Below are 14,706 nucleotides of genomic sequence, written 5' to 3' on the forward strand. Positions count from 1 at the left end.
CTTGTCTTGAAAGATGCTAAATAAATGCTCAGAAACACTACAATAGTGTACAGCAATTTTGAAAAGTGATTGAAATTATGTTCAAGTCAGAAATCATACTGAAGGAGCTACCAGAGTGAACAAAAATATGCAAACTCTGAAATGTACCACTGAAAAAGGGTATTTTATTCTATACACATTTGAAAATCTTTTTAAAATAAAGTGAATCCTTTGAGTTTTGAATTAACACACACAGTAAACATGAATGTTTATTTCTCATAACTTTTATTAATATAGATATTAATAAGAAAACATGCAATACAGAACCTGAAATAGAACAATTAATACAAGTTTGCTGCTGGATTACATACTGCCATCCTTGGCCATACAGTAGCCATCCTTCTTACTTCCAAAGCATGGTTAGAACTGCTTTAGGATACTGTTCATTTTCAGATACTGTATGATATCACAGAGGAGGAATCTTCCCACAATACAAACATAAATACATATTTCATAAAATTCTTAATATTTTAAGCAGGGATAGTATAAATTTCACACAGTTTACTCTTTAAAAAGTATCACTTACAATCACTAAACAATTGCCATCGATTTTTTTTTATTTGTGCACATACATTTTTCCGAGCAGATTTTTTGTTACTGCTTCTGCTGTTGTCAACTTACACTGCTTTTAAAAATCATATTTACTAAAAGCACATGACGGTTAGTGTAAGAAAGCTACTGTGAAAGAATATTTTAAGGCCTCTGCATAAAATTGATCTGGTGTGGTAATTGGCACATAATATAGAAAGGTGCTTGTAGAAATATATTTCAGCTTCTCTTGCTCTCATGTTTTCCCGGCCAATTGGGCCAGTTGGAAACATTCAAAATAGTTTCTAATGATCATGATAAAAAGTTTACCTAAACTAACTCTGAATTTGGTTTCAAAAAAATATAAAAGAAGAAAGATAAGAAATAATAACTATAATAAAAAATATAAATCAGAACAGTATAAATAAAAGCCTAAACAAGTAGATTTTCATAAATGTATATTAGGAAGTATACACACCTTCAGTAATACCATGAAAAAGAAACAAACAAATAAAAAAAACTAATGTTGAAATATACATGTGAGTAAAACTCCCTTAATTTTCTCAGGATTGAAAAGGATTTTTTACGTGTGTGACATGATTACATTTTCAGAACGGAACAATTTGTGATTTGTTTAGTCTATTTTTTCCCATTTAATGACTGTGTGTGATAAATATTAGTTTTGGAAGGCAGAGGCTCTTTGTAACTGTTACCATTACACAATAGCACTAACCATTTAACGATCATTATTTTCTAACCAAATTTACATAATTAAAAATAAAATGTTAAGTAACTAAATAAGACTACACAAAATTACTCTCTAAATTTATTACTACACTGTAGATACCATATGTAAAAGCTAATTTTTAATACACTACACAATATTAGCTAAAATGAAGGTAAAGTTTAAGAAAAGAATGTGTATGCTCATAGCATATAAGATACTTAGTATTTGAATACATACTCACAGGTGTGATATAATAATACCATAGCCAGAAAATCAATCACAATCTAATTGAATATGGACACAAAATAGAATAACTACTTTGATTGAACGTATTATTTTCATATAAGTCATTCAGTTTGAAGTTTTATTTTCAAATCAAACGAAATCCTTTTTAAAACAACCATTTTTTTATTGTTGGTTCAGTAAGACATTTTGCAGTTCTAGGACTACATATTCATACATCACAATAGCCACTTGTGTGCCGTGTCAACCTATACCACTGTCTATTCAGTCAAAGAAATAACTTGTAATGTGATGAAAAAGATATCATCAGATCTGAAGCCCCAGATGTTACAGGTTTCCAAGGCCAGACCTAGTGGAAGCTTAGAAAGAGATGGCATAGGGGAGAATAACTGGGCTCATACCCCTTGCCTCTTTGGCTACTCTCAGCCTGCTTCCATTCAAAGCCTCTCTGGTAAAAACCAAGAAGAGGGTGCCCAGTCATTTAATATTCTAAACACAGTCTAAGTCTGATGTTAAAATCAGAGTTAGAAAGGGTAATAAAAGCGTATTGGTTCATTCCTATATGTATAGGAAAGGTGTCAAAACTTCACAACACAAGTTTCCAGATATGAGGATTTAAGAACCTCCCTAGTAACTCAATAAATTCTACCATCAGAAAAAAATCCCATATATCCAACTTTGGGTCCTATTTGATTTTCATTAACATAGATAGTAACCATTGAGATGCCTGACAAGCTATTTAATAATCTTTCAGCCTCTTCTTTGTATCCTTTAAATGTGTGTGTGTGTGTGTGTGTGTGTGTGTGCATGTATGTGTGTGTATAGATCATAAGAAAACTAAAGGTCTGCAGAGAGAAAATGTGAAAATAATTAAAATACAAGAAAAAAAATCTCACTCACATCATCTTTGCAGGTATTTGAGGCAAAAATATGTTCTAAAATCTACTGGAAGCACTGACTTTTGTCACTATTGGTTCTTTTCTTAATCTTCGCCAAGTTTAAAATTTTCAACATCAACAACAATAGCAAAAATATCAACACATTTGTATGATAATAATTTAATAAACTTCCAAATATCATCAGTCCTTCAGGATTCACATGCACCTGGAAAGCCAGTAGGCTCCAAATCCCTTGGAACATTAACACAAAGGATAAAATAAATTAATTAATTTTATTAATCAAATTCTGATAGTTAAAAGTTATTCTGCACACCCAATAAAATGTGATATAAGGAGCTTTACAATGGAAGGGAATAATGTATATTCTGAAAACGCTACTTAATCTGCTGGACACATGAAAAGAAGCTTTCTCAACACTCAGTGGAAATCCTCACCAATGAAATTATGCAATTACCACAGTTTATGTTACAAAATTTACACATAGTTTAATCATAAATTAAATATCAAGTTACACGTTAGAAAATCTATGTCTAATTTAATCAATAGGAGATATTGACTCCCCCACTCTCCGACTGCTCCCGTTAAACATCAATTGTCTCTTGGTTTAGTGTTACACTGAAACAAGGTATTTTCTCAGTTTTGCTATGGAAGAAAATTAAGTTGATGGTGTTTCTGTAAATTTATAAAATGTGCACATAGAAGATAATGGCCAGTTAAGAGATAAAAGAAGGAAATAAAGAAGAGACAAGAGAAGAAAACTAATGTTTTCTATGAATAATACTGCTTCTTTGCTTAGAAGAACATTTTATTTCATATATGACATTTTGATGGTTTTTGTTCTGTGTGTGTTTTTCCGGTATTTCTTGTTGAATAAGGCACAAGCAGTCATGTGCCTTATTTCTCCCTCTGTATTTTTCCTTAAAATTCTATGTTTGATGTAGATTTATAATTACATTTCTTGAAAAGTTCCTTCCTGATATTCTTGTTGTTATTAGTGGTTATCTTCAGTAAGTTGAGCTAGAATAACAAAAATCCCTTAGTCTTATAGATTTAGTATATGGTTTTATCTACAGTTATATGTATTTGTTATTTTTACTGAACACCCTTTGGTAACAGCCTATTGAACTGTCAAATCAACATTTAAATCTTCCTGAGTTTCTCCACAAAATAGCAGTTTACCGTCAATATTGTAAGTGACTCGTGCTTTGAATGCATCCACCTCCTTTTAATTTTCTAGACTGTTACATATAAATTCCCAGAAGTAAAGATCCAAGTAATAATGGACTACAGGCTTAAAATGGCAGATACAGTTTTATTTCTGATGTACTTTACACTAAACTATTAAAGTAAAAAGAGGCCCATTTTAGCAAATAGTTGCCTAATTTGGGCAGTTATTGCACTTCTGTGTCTCGAACTCTACTAAAGAGTAGAGAAATAGGTTGTAGATCTAGATCTGTACAGTTTATATATATTCTTTATTGAAAATGTATATACAAATTATATCAACAATATAGTACTGGAATAAGGTAGAAAACGTGGAAGCAGAGAGAGAGACACACAACAAGCGGTATTTACACTACCTACTGTGTATTTTGAAGGGAGACTCACTAACAACAACAACAACAACAAAAAAAACCTGAAAACAACAAACAAAAATCAAACAGAAAGCCCAAAAAAAGGCTAGAGTATGTATACCTTTTAACATTATTTGAACAAAAGTTTAAATAAACTAAAGGTAAACTTAGAAAATAAGATATTTCTAGGCTTTCCATTTGCTACATACTGGTTCCACACAATCAGCATGGAAAAAAATCAGTAATATTGCACATGATGATAAAAATAACAAAAAATACTGTACATCAGAAATAGTACGCTCTGTCATGATAAGCCTTACTGTACAAGGGGATGCAAATTGTTAAATTCCTTTTCTTTTTAAATACACATTCTGAATTAAACAAATTGCAATTTTTTGGTTAACTTTTGACTAAGGGTCTAGCTCTAGACTTATTCTGGTATCTGTTTCTATTTACATAGCTATTTACAAATCTGATAATCAGAATACTCATTGAAATTGTATCTTAAATTTTGACTACATACATCTTTTCTGAAAATTTGAAGTAATTATTTTAGCTTTACAAGGGATGTTCCTCCATAATGGGGGAATCACCTTTGGAGGGTCTGGCCTGTTGGCGTGGAGTGAAGGTTGTCAAAGGAATTACTTTAATTGAATCATCACTGGGATGAAGTCTCTCAGACATCGTGTAAAACTGAGATGTTGCACTACCTTGCACTCCCTGATCAACAGAGCATAGTCCATCAGCACCTTGAACCCAACCTTGCTGCAAACTGACTGATGATTGGGCCTGGCTGCGATGGAGGGCAGTAACCTGGGGCAGAGGAGAGCTGTGGCAGATTGCAGCAGCCTGTGCTAAAGGAGGGCTGTAGCAGAGGGCTGAGGCTGGTGCTGATGGTGGGCTGTGGTGAAGTGCAGTAGCCTGCACTAGAGGAGGACTATGGTGGAGAGCAGAGATCTGTATTGGTGGAGGGCTGTGGCACAATGCGATGGTCTGTGTCACTGGAGGGCTGTGGCAGAGAGCAATGGTCTGTGTCACTGGTGGGCTGTGGTGGTGAGTAGAGGCCTGTGACAGTGGTGGGCTGTGGCATAGAGCAGAGGCCTGTGCTTGCGAAGAGCTGGAATCATTCAGAGATGCTGGCATCCAGCAGGCATCAGAATGGCCATAGATGAGACATTCTTGAGTGCAGTTGTCGGAGGCCTCTTCCACAGTTGGTTGAACAGTTATTTCTGCAGCTGTTGGGGTGAGGAAACAAATAATAAAATTTATATTTCAAATTTATATTTTCAAATTTCGTATTTTTATTAGCTACTTAAATGATATTGTGACAAAAAAGGTAACAACCTATATACAAATGAATTACAGACTTCCATTATTTATAGAGTTGGTATTTTTAATTTGTCAATAATTCTTAGGGAATTATAAATGACTTGGAGCGGGTGGATGAGGTCTCGTTATCATAATTGGAATCCTTTGGCCTAGTATCCCAAATGTAGGTACATTTTATTGTATCTGTGACCCTCAAGGAAACTATGATCATTCATCTATACATGTAAGTCAGCTGAAATATGGTTTCTAACTAGCGCTGAGAGAGGACATAAAAGCAAAATGAATTGGAAAACAAATTATAAGAGTATATAATGAATTAATTAGAGCTAAAAATAGTTAGCTAAGAATAAATTACATACATTTGGAAATGTAGTTTATTGAACTCTAAGATATGCCTTAGTTTCAAGAATAAAATATAGTCATAATTATTTCAAAGATAATTAATTTCTGTGCTCTTCATTTTCTGAAATCATCATAAAATAGAGGTTAGCAACATAATGAACTAGAGATCCAAGTACTTAGCTGTAAACTATAATAGTTTGTAATACTCTTTTTGTGAAATTTTTGTATAGTCTTCAAATGTCAATAGATATCAAACATCAATAAAAATATTATACAAATTTTAGTAAAATAAAGATGGAGTTACTATATCTATATAAAGTTTACTTGAGAGCAAGAAATGCTATCCAGTATAAATAAATACATTATATGACAATAAAAAGATCAATTTTCCAAGAAGGCATATCAATCCTGTGTGTTACAACAGTGCTTCAAAATACAAGAAGCAAAATAAACTAGAAATGAAAGGAGAAATAGACATATCCACAGCCATAATTGGAGACTACACTACTCCTTAGAACTTGATGGAAAAAATAGAAAATCAGTAAACACATAGAAGACTTGAGCAATATTATCAACCAACTAGATCAAAATTTATATTAGTAGAACTATTCAATTTTAGCAAGTTAGAAACAGGGGAATATCTTCAAATTGACACGCAGGTTCTACAAAAAGATAACAGCTGACATTATATTTAAAGGTTAAATATCAAATACTTTTCCCCAAAAATCACAAACAGTAAGGTTGATACCACTCCTATTTGACATAATATTGTAAGTTCTAGCCAATGAAATAAAGCAAGAAAAAGAAATGAAAGACATATCATTGAAAACAAACAACACTGTATCTATTCACAGACACATTTAGATATATATGTAACAAAATGTGTGTGGTATCTGTGTGCTTAAAATAAAAAAAAAATGATAAAAAATAAAGAAAAGCTAAATAAGTGGAGAGATATACCATGTTCATAGCTTGGAATACTCAATATTGTTATCATGTCAGTGGTCCCATAATTGATCTGTAAACTCAACATAATCTAAATAAAAAGGAAATCCTAGATGGATTTTCTGCTTTTGTAGATATCAACAAGCTGATGCTATAATTTATAGGGAAAGGTAAAGGAATTAGATTAGTCAACCAATTTTGATTTAAAAAAACCTATTTGTGGACTCACGTGATCTGATTTCAAGATTTACTGTAATATGTACCTAATCATTACAATGTAATATTAGCAAAATAATAAATACAAAATGATTAATGAAAATAGAATAATCAGTCCAGAAATAGATCCACAAAAATATAAAGTTATTTTCTACGAAGGTCTGAATTCAATGGCTAAAGTATAGACTTTTCAACAAGTGCCGATAGAATGATTATAGATTATAAGCAGAAAATTAAAACTTGACCCACATCTTTAATCTTATAAAATAATTAACCTGGACTCAATAAAAAGTCTAAATGTAAAATGTAAAACTATACAACTTCTATTATAAAATATTGGAGAAAATCTTTGTGACTATGAGTTAGGTAGCATTCTTAACTACAACATCAAAAGCACAATTTATTTTTAAAAATATGCTAAGTTGAGCTTATTTGTAATTAAAAATATTTACTTTGCAAAAGGCAATGTGAATGAATGAAAAGGCAAGCCACAGACTGTGTAAAAATATTGGCAAATCACATTTCTGACAAGGGAGCTGTATATTTTAAAAAGGATGTAAACTAACAATAGATTTTTTTTTCCAAGATGACTGAATCCTTTTATCATGCCTCAATGACTTGGAAATAGCAAGATAGTGCATAATGATCAACTTTGTGAGCTTTAATTCAAGAAGAAAAATGAGAATCCACCAGTATTGTGAAGGGTGCCCTAGGCCCCAGGGAGGGGGACATGGGCAAACAGTCCTTGTGATGGCATCCAGCTGATAAAAGTAAGTGAAGCCTCAGTACATGAGAGAGACAGAGAGCCTCCCTCTGTGACTCACCTTTCTACTGGGGATCTGAGCAACCCAAGAGGAGGGAGAATATTTTGTTCTTTAAAGTCCTGGTGCTAACTTGGGGAGAGGCTTGGAGACTTGTGAGGGAAAAACACCAGGAAAAACTACAGATATTTGCCCAGGCCAAGGACTGAGAGCAGAATGTCGTTTTTAATCCAGGCACATACAAAATCTGCCATTCCTTTGAGACCTAGCAGCATGGCCATGCAGGTATCTTAGTCTCAGGACAGAGATTGGAACACCTGCTCTGGAGCCGGGTAGGGGCTTCCATAGCCAGAATTGTAGAAAGCCCTACAGCAGTAGGCACCTGAATTGTACGCTCCCCTGTTGAAGCCCTGGGGCAGGAGAAGAGCTGCTACAGCTGTGTTTTCTCCTGGGGGATGAGACTTTCATTCGAGGCCAGCTGGCAACCTGAAACTGACTTGCATATGCCATTAATGGGTGCCGCAGCATGCTCCCCTGAGATTGTGGTATAGCAAGGCCCTCTCCGTTCCACCTCCATGCAGAAATCTAGGATTTGGAGCACCCACTTGCTTGAATCAGCAATCTGAGTTGCCCCACTCTTCATGGACATAAATTGTGGTATGGCAGGCACTTTGCACTCAGTGCCCAAACAGATCTCCAGGTGTTTGAAGCACTTCCTCACCTGGATCAACAGCCTTAGCTGTCCCTGTTTCTGTGCATAGATGGTGGTGCAGTGGGGCTTTCATCACAACACATGCAGACAGATCTCCAGGAATTTGGAGTACTTGCTCACATGGACTAGTAGCCTGAGCAATGCTGCCATTGCTGGCCATGGATCATGGTGCAGTCAAGCCCTCTACACTTTATGCCCAGGCAGATCTTCAGACATTCAGATAACCCACTCACCTGGAGCTGCCCCACCCCTACCGTGCAGAGATCTTGGTGAAGGGTGCCTCTCTCTGCTTCACAAACATCTGTCTCTGCTCCACACCCAGGCATATCTCTAGGCACGTGGAGCACTTGCTCTCCTGGATTAGGAATTTAGGCCTCCCCTAATCCCTGTCCAGAGAACTTGGGGCTGAGGAGATTTCCCAGCTCCATGCCTAGGCACACCTTTGGGTGTTTAGTGGCTGTCCACTGGATCCTTGCTAAGTGCTGGTGTTTGTGCCTGACATCAGGGGACATTTTGGCAGGCCATGCCCACAGTGGACCTGCCCTAAGATAGGGCTGAGCAAGGAGCTCAGACAACTGTGCACTCTACATATCAGCCCATTGCCTAAGATGAGAGAGAGCTTCTCCCAGTAAACAAGGATCATGTATATGCCCAGCCACATCAGGTACAGCCAGCTCTCACCCATAAGTACCATGTACAGACTTGTAGGTTGAACTATACATACCAATATAAAACCTGCCAAAGAAACTACAAGACAAGTGACCACACCCAGCATTCACTACAGTCCCACCCTGTAGGGAGGAGAGGAAAGGGAAAGGGAAAGAAAAAAATAATGTTATACTGAAATTAAAAAAAAGAAAATATTCTACTAACACAAAATTACAAAAATTAGAAGTGCCAACATTCTCAGATGAGAAGAAACCAGTGCAAGAATTCTAGCACTATGAAAAATATGAATGCAGTGACATCACCATAGAATTGCAGTACCCCTTCACCAAAGGTCCTTAACCAAAATGTAAATGCAGAAATGACATAAAGAATTCAAAGCATGGATTTCAAGGAAGCTCAGTGAGATCCAAGACAAGCTGAAAATGAACACAAAGAACTTCTAAAGCAATCCAAGAAATAAAGAAAGAGATAAACATCTTGAAAGAAAGCAATCAGAACTTCTGGATTTGAAAAACTAACTTAAGGAATTAAAAAATACAATTGAAAGCTTTATCAATAGACTGTACCAAGCAGAAGAAATAATTTCAGAGCTTAAAGACCAGTATTTTGAAATAGCATAGACAGATAAAAATAAAGAAGGAAAGAATTTTAAGAAATAAGCAATGTTTTTGAGCAATATTAGATGATGTAAAGTGAAGAAACCTACAAATTACTGGCATCGCAGAGGAAGAAGCAGACAATGTAGGTAACTTGGAAAACAATATTTGAGGTAATAATTTAATAAATGTTCTCTGATCTTGCTAGAGAGACAGATATCTACATTCAAAAATTCCAGAGAACATCTGAGGGATATCATACAAAATGAGTATCACCAAAGCATATAGTCACAAGACTGTCCAAGGTTAACACTTAAAAAAAAAAAAAAAATTAAAGGCAACTAGAGAAAAAACGTCAGATCACATACAAATGAACCCCATCAGGCTAACAGTGAACTTCTTAACAGAAACCTTACAAGCTAACAGAAATTGGGGGCCAATTTTTAATATTCTTATAAACAAGAAATTCCAACCAGGAATTTTATATCCCACTAAACTATGTTTCATAGGCAAAGGAGAAATAACCATTTTACAGACACACAAGCCCTGAGAAACTTTGTTACCAGTAGGCCAGTCTTACAAGAGATTATTGAGAAAGTTCTAAACATGGAAATAATACCAGCCACCAGAAAAACAAACTTAAATGTATAGCCCAAAGAACCTATAAAGCAACCACAAAGTAGGAAACACGAAGCAACCAGCTAACAACTTCATGATAGGATTAATACCTCAGATATCAATAATAACCTTGAATTTAAATAGCCTTAAGGTCCAATTTAAAAGATACGGAGAACAAGCTGCATAAAAAAGCCCTATCAGTCTGCTGTCTTCAGCAGACCCAACACACATGCATAAACATCCATAGACTCAAAGTAAAGATCTAGAGAAAGATCTACAATGGCAACAGGACACAAGAACAGGGATTGCTATTCTTATATCAGATAAAACAGAGTTTAAAGCAATAACAAAAAAAAAGGGTATTACATAATGGTTAAGTGTTCAATTCAACAAGACTTAACTATACACATACATTTGCACCCAGTATTGGAGGGTTTTCTTCTTATAAAACAAGTTTTTCTTGGTCTACAAAAAGACTTAGAAAGTCACACAATGATACTGGGGGATATCAACATCCCACTGACAGCATTAGGCAGATCATCAAGACAGAAAACTAACAAAGAAATTCTGAACTTGAATTTGACACTTAACTAGTTGAACCTAATAAACAAGCACAGAATACTCTACCCTATATACATGTATATACAAAATATACATTCTTCTCATCTGCACATTGAGCATCACTAAGGTTGACCACATCCTTGGCCATAAAGCAAGTCTCAATAAATTTTAAAAAAATTGAAATCATACACACCATTGAAAAAATAAATAAGATTGACAGGCTACTAGCTAGATTAACAGGAGAAGATCCAAATAAGCACCGTCACAATAGACAAAGGTGACATTACAACTGATCCCACAAGAATTCAGAAGATCCTCAGAAAATATAAACACCTCTGTGCACACAAAATAGAAAATTGAGAGGAAATAGAGAAATTGCTGGAAGCACACAAATCGCCCAAGATTGAATCAGGAAGTGATTGAAACTGTGAACAGATCAATGCTGAGTTTTGAGACTGAATCAGTAACTTTAAAAACTACCAAACAAACCAAAAACAAAACCCAGACCAGATGGATTAACAGCCAAATTGTACCAGACATATAAAAATGACATGTTACCAATGCTATTGAAACTATTTAAAAAAAAATTGAGTAGTAGGGACTTCTCCTTAACTCCTTCTATGAGGCCAGCATCATCCTGATACCAAAACCTGGCAAAGACACAACAAAAATGAAATTTATAGGCCAATATCTCTGATTAACAAAGACACAAAAATTGTCAAAAAAAAAAAATACTAGAAAACTGAATACAACAGCACTTCAAAACGTTAATTGACCGTGATGACTGTGATCAAGTAGGCTTCATTCTTGGGATGCAAGGTTGGTTCAACATATGCAAATCAACAAATGTGATTCATGCATAAACAGAAGTAAATTTCAAAAGACATGTGATCATCTCAATAGACCCAGAAATGACTTTTGATAAAATCCAGCACCTCTTCATGATAAATACTTTCAAATGTTAGGCACTGAAGGAACACACCTTAAAGTGATAAGAGTCATCTATGACAAACCCACAGCCAACATCATACTAAACAAGCAAAAACTAGAAGCATTCTTTTGAAAACTAGAATAAGACAAGGATGTCCACCTTCAGCACTTCTATTCAACACAGTACTGGAAGTGCTAGACTGAGAAATCAGGAAAGATAAAGAATTAAAGACATCTAATTAGGAAAAGAATATGATAACCTATCTCTATTCATGGCCAGTAGGATTCAATATGTAGAAAACCCTAAAGAACATTGAAAGGCTCCCGGAACACAAAAGATTCAGCAAAGTTTCAGCATACAATATCAATGTGCAAAAAGTAGTAGAATTTATATACATTAATAATATTAAAGCTGAGTGCTGGATCAAGAATAGAATTTTTTTTGCAATAGCCAAAAAAAAAAAAAAAAAAAGCTAGGAATACATCTAACCAAGGCAGCAAGAGGTTTGTACAAGAAGAACTACAAAACGCTGCTAAAAGAAATCATAGATGACCCAAACAAATGCAAAAGTATCCTATGCTCATGGATTAGAAGAATAAACATAAAATGACCATACTACCCAAAGCAAAATACAGATTCAACTCTCTTCCTATCAAACTACTGAAGTCATTTTTCTAGAATTTGGAAAAAAAAAATTGTTCTAATATTTATATGGAACCATGAAATAAGCCAAATAGCCAAAGTAATCCTAAGCAAAAAGAACAAAGCTGGAAGCATCCCATTATCTGATTTCAAACTGTACTATAAGGCTACAGTAACAAAAAGAGGACGGTACTGATACAAAAGCAAACACACAGACCAATGGAACAGAAATAGAGAACCCAGAAATAAAGTTGCACACCTACAGCCATCTAGTATTTGACAAAGTTGACAAAATTAAGCAGTGGGGAAAGCACTTTCTATTCAAGAAATTGTGCTGGGACAGTCTAGCCACATGTAGAAGAATGAAACAGGAACCCTACCTATCACCATATACAAAAATTAACCTAGGATGAATTAAAGATTTAAATGTGAGACCAATAACTGTAAGAATTCTAGAAGGAACCATATGAAACACCATTCTGGACATCAGCCTTGGCAAAGAATTTATGACTAAATCCTTACAAGCAATTGCAACAAAAACAAAAATTGACAAATGGGACTTGATTAAACTAAAGAGCTTCTGCAAAGCAAAATAAGCTATCAACTGGGCAAACAGACAACCTATAGAATGGGAGAAAATATTCCCAAAGTATACATTCAGCAAAGGTCTACTATCTAGAATCTACAGAGAACTTAAACAAACAACATGCAAGAAACAAAAGCCTTCATTCAAAAGTGGGCAAAAAATATAAACAGACACTTCTCAAAAGAAGACATACAAGGGGTCAATAAACATATGAAAAAATATTCCTCATCACTCTTCACCAGATAAATGCAAATCAAAACCACAAGGAGAATCTATCTCACACCAGTCAGAATAGCTATTATTAAAAAGCCAAAAAACAACAGATGTTTACAAGGTTGTGGAGAAAAGAGAATTTTTATACACTGTTGGTGAGAATGTAAATTAATTCAGCCTTTGTGGAGAGCATTTTGAAGATTTCTCAAAGAACACAAAACAGAATTACCATTCAACCCGGAAACTCTCATTACTGGGTATCATCTCCAAAAGAAAACAAATTATTCTACCAAAAAGACACATGCACTTGCATGTTGACACAGTACTTAATTCACAATAGCAAAGACATGGAGTCAACTTAGGTGTCCATCAACGGTGGATTAGATTTCTTATATATAGCACATGTATATCATAGGATATACACAGTCTTTAAAAGAACAAACTATGTTATTAGCAACAACATGGACGCAGCTGGAGGCTATTATCTTAAGCAAATTAACATGGGAACAGAAAGCCAAATATCACATGTTCTCCCTTACAAGTGGAAGCTACACATTGTGTACTCATGGAAATAAAGACGGCAACAATAGACACTGAAGAGTATTAGAAGGCAGAGAGGGGGGAGAAAGGGTTGAACAACTATGAATATGATGGGATTATTCATACCCAAAACCTCAGCATCACACAATATACCCAGGTAACAAATATGCACATATACCCCCAGAATCAAACATAATAGTTGAAATTTAAAAAACTAAAAAATAGTAATAAGAAAATAAAGAACTCAATTTAAAAACTGGCAAAAGATCTGTATAGACTATCAAGGAAGATATGAATATGTCAGATAAGCATATAATTAGAGGCTCAGCACAGTCAGACATTAAAGAAATGCAAATTTAAAATACAAAGAGATACTATTCTATTTGAGTGATTAAAAGAAAAAACTAAAAATACCAAGTGCTGGTAAGTATTCCAAACATCTAGAATCTTCAATTAATGCTGCTGCTGACACAGAATGGCACAGGGAATGTAGATAACAGTTTGTCAACTTCCTATAAAGCTAAACATATACTTGAAAAACAAAAATAGATAAAAAACAGCAATCCCAGTCCTGCATATTGATGCAAAATATTTGAAAACTTATGTTATCAAATAATACATGCTTCTTTGTGGACTCACTGCTTGAAATATTTTTAATACAAAGTTATCAAATTCAAAACATAATTTTGAAAATAATGTGTGGAAATATTTAAAAACATAAGAATATCATACTTATTTACAGAAACTAAGGACAAACTATAATACAAAGGTTTTCTAAGACATTTAGCCTCATACATGTTCTACCTTCACAAAGCTAGAAAAATGACAATGATTTCTGTTTAGGTACATGGTATTAAGAGAAGAGCGGAGCAGGAAGGAAGAATTTGGGTTTTTTTAGAGGAAGAAACTGTCCATATAATCCTCACTATTTTCTTAACTTTGGATTTCAACTACTAGTTAATTTCAAATAACTTTATAAATGATTGGTATAATTTGTTTTCACACTTAGGTCTCCAGAAAAGAAAAAGAAAAACA

At 34.5% G+C, this 14,706-nt stretch overlaps 1 protein-coding gene across 1 annotated transcript in view; it reads right to left on the minus strand.

Annotated features, from left to right (window-relative positions):
- Positions 1-247: 247 nt before the first annotated feature.
- PCDH11X (protocadherin 11 X-linked) overlaps positions 248-14,706 on the minus strand; it is an 820,557-nt gene continuing 806,098 nt past the window's right edge. The window contains exon 10 of the mRNA XM_011937280.1: positions 248-5,245. Coding sequence (XP_011792670.1) covers positions 4,569-5,245 — 677 coding nt within the window. The 3' untranslated portion in view covers positions 248-4,568. The remainder of the gene's footprint in view (positions 5,246-14,706) is intronic.

Source organism: Colobus angolensis, unplaced genomic scaffold, assembly GCF_000951035.1.
Source record: "Colobus angolensis palliatus isolate OR3802 unplaced genomic scaffold, Cang.pa_1.0 Scaffold161, whole genome shotgun sequence".
Lineage (NCBI taxonomy): Eukaryota > Metazoa > Chordata > Mammalia > Primates > Cercopithecidae > Colobus > Colobus angolensis.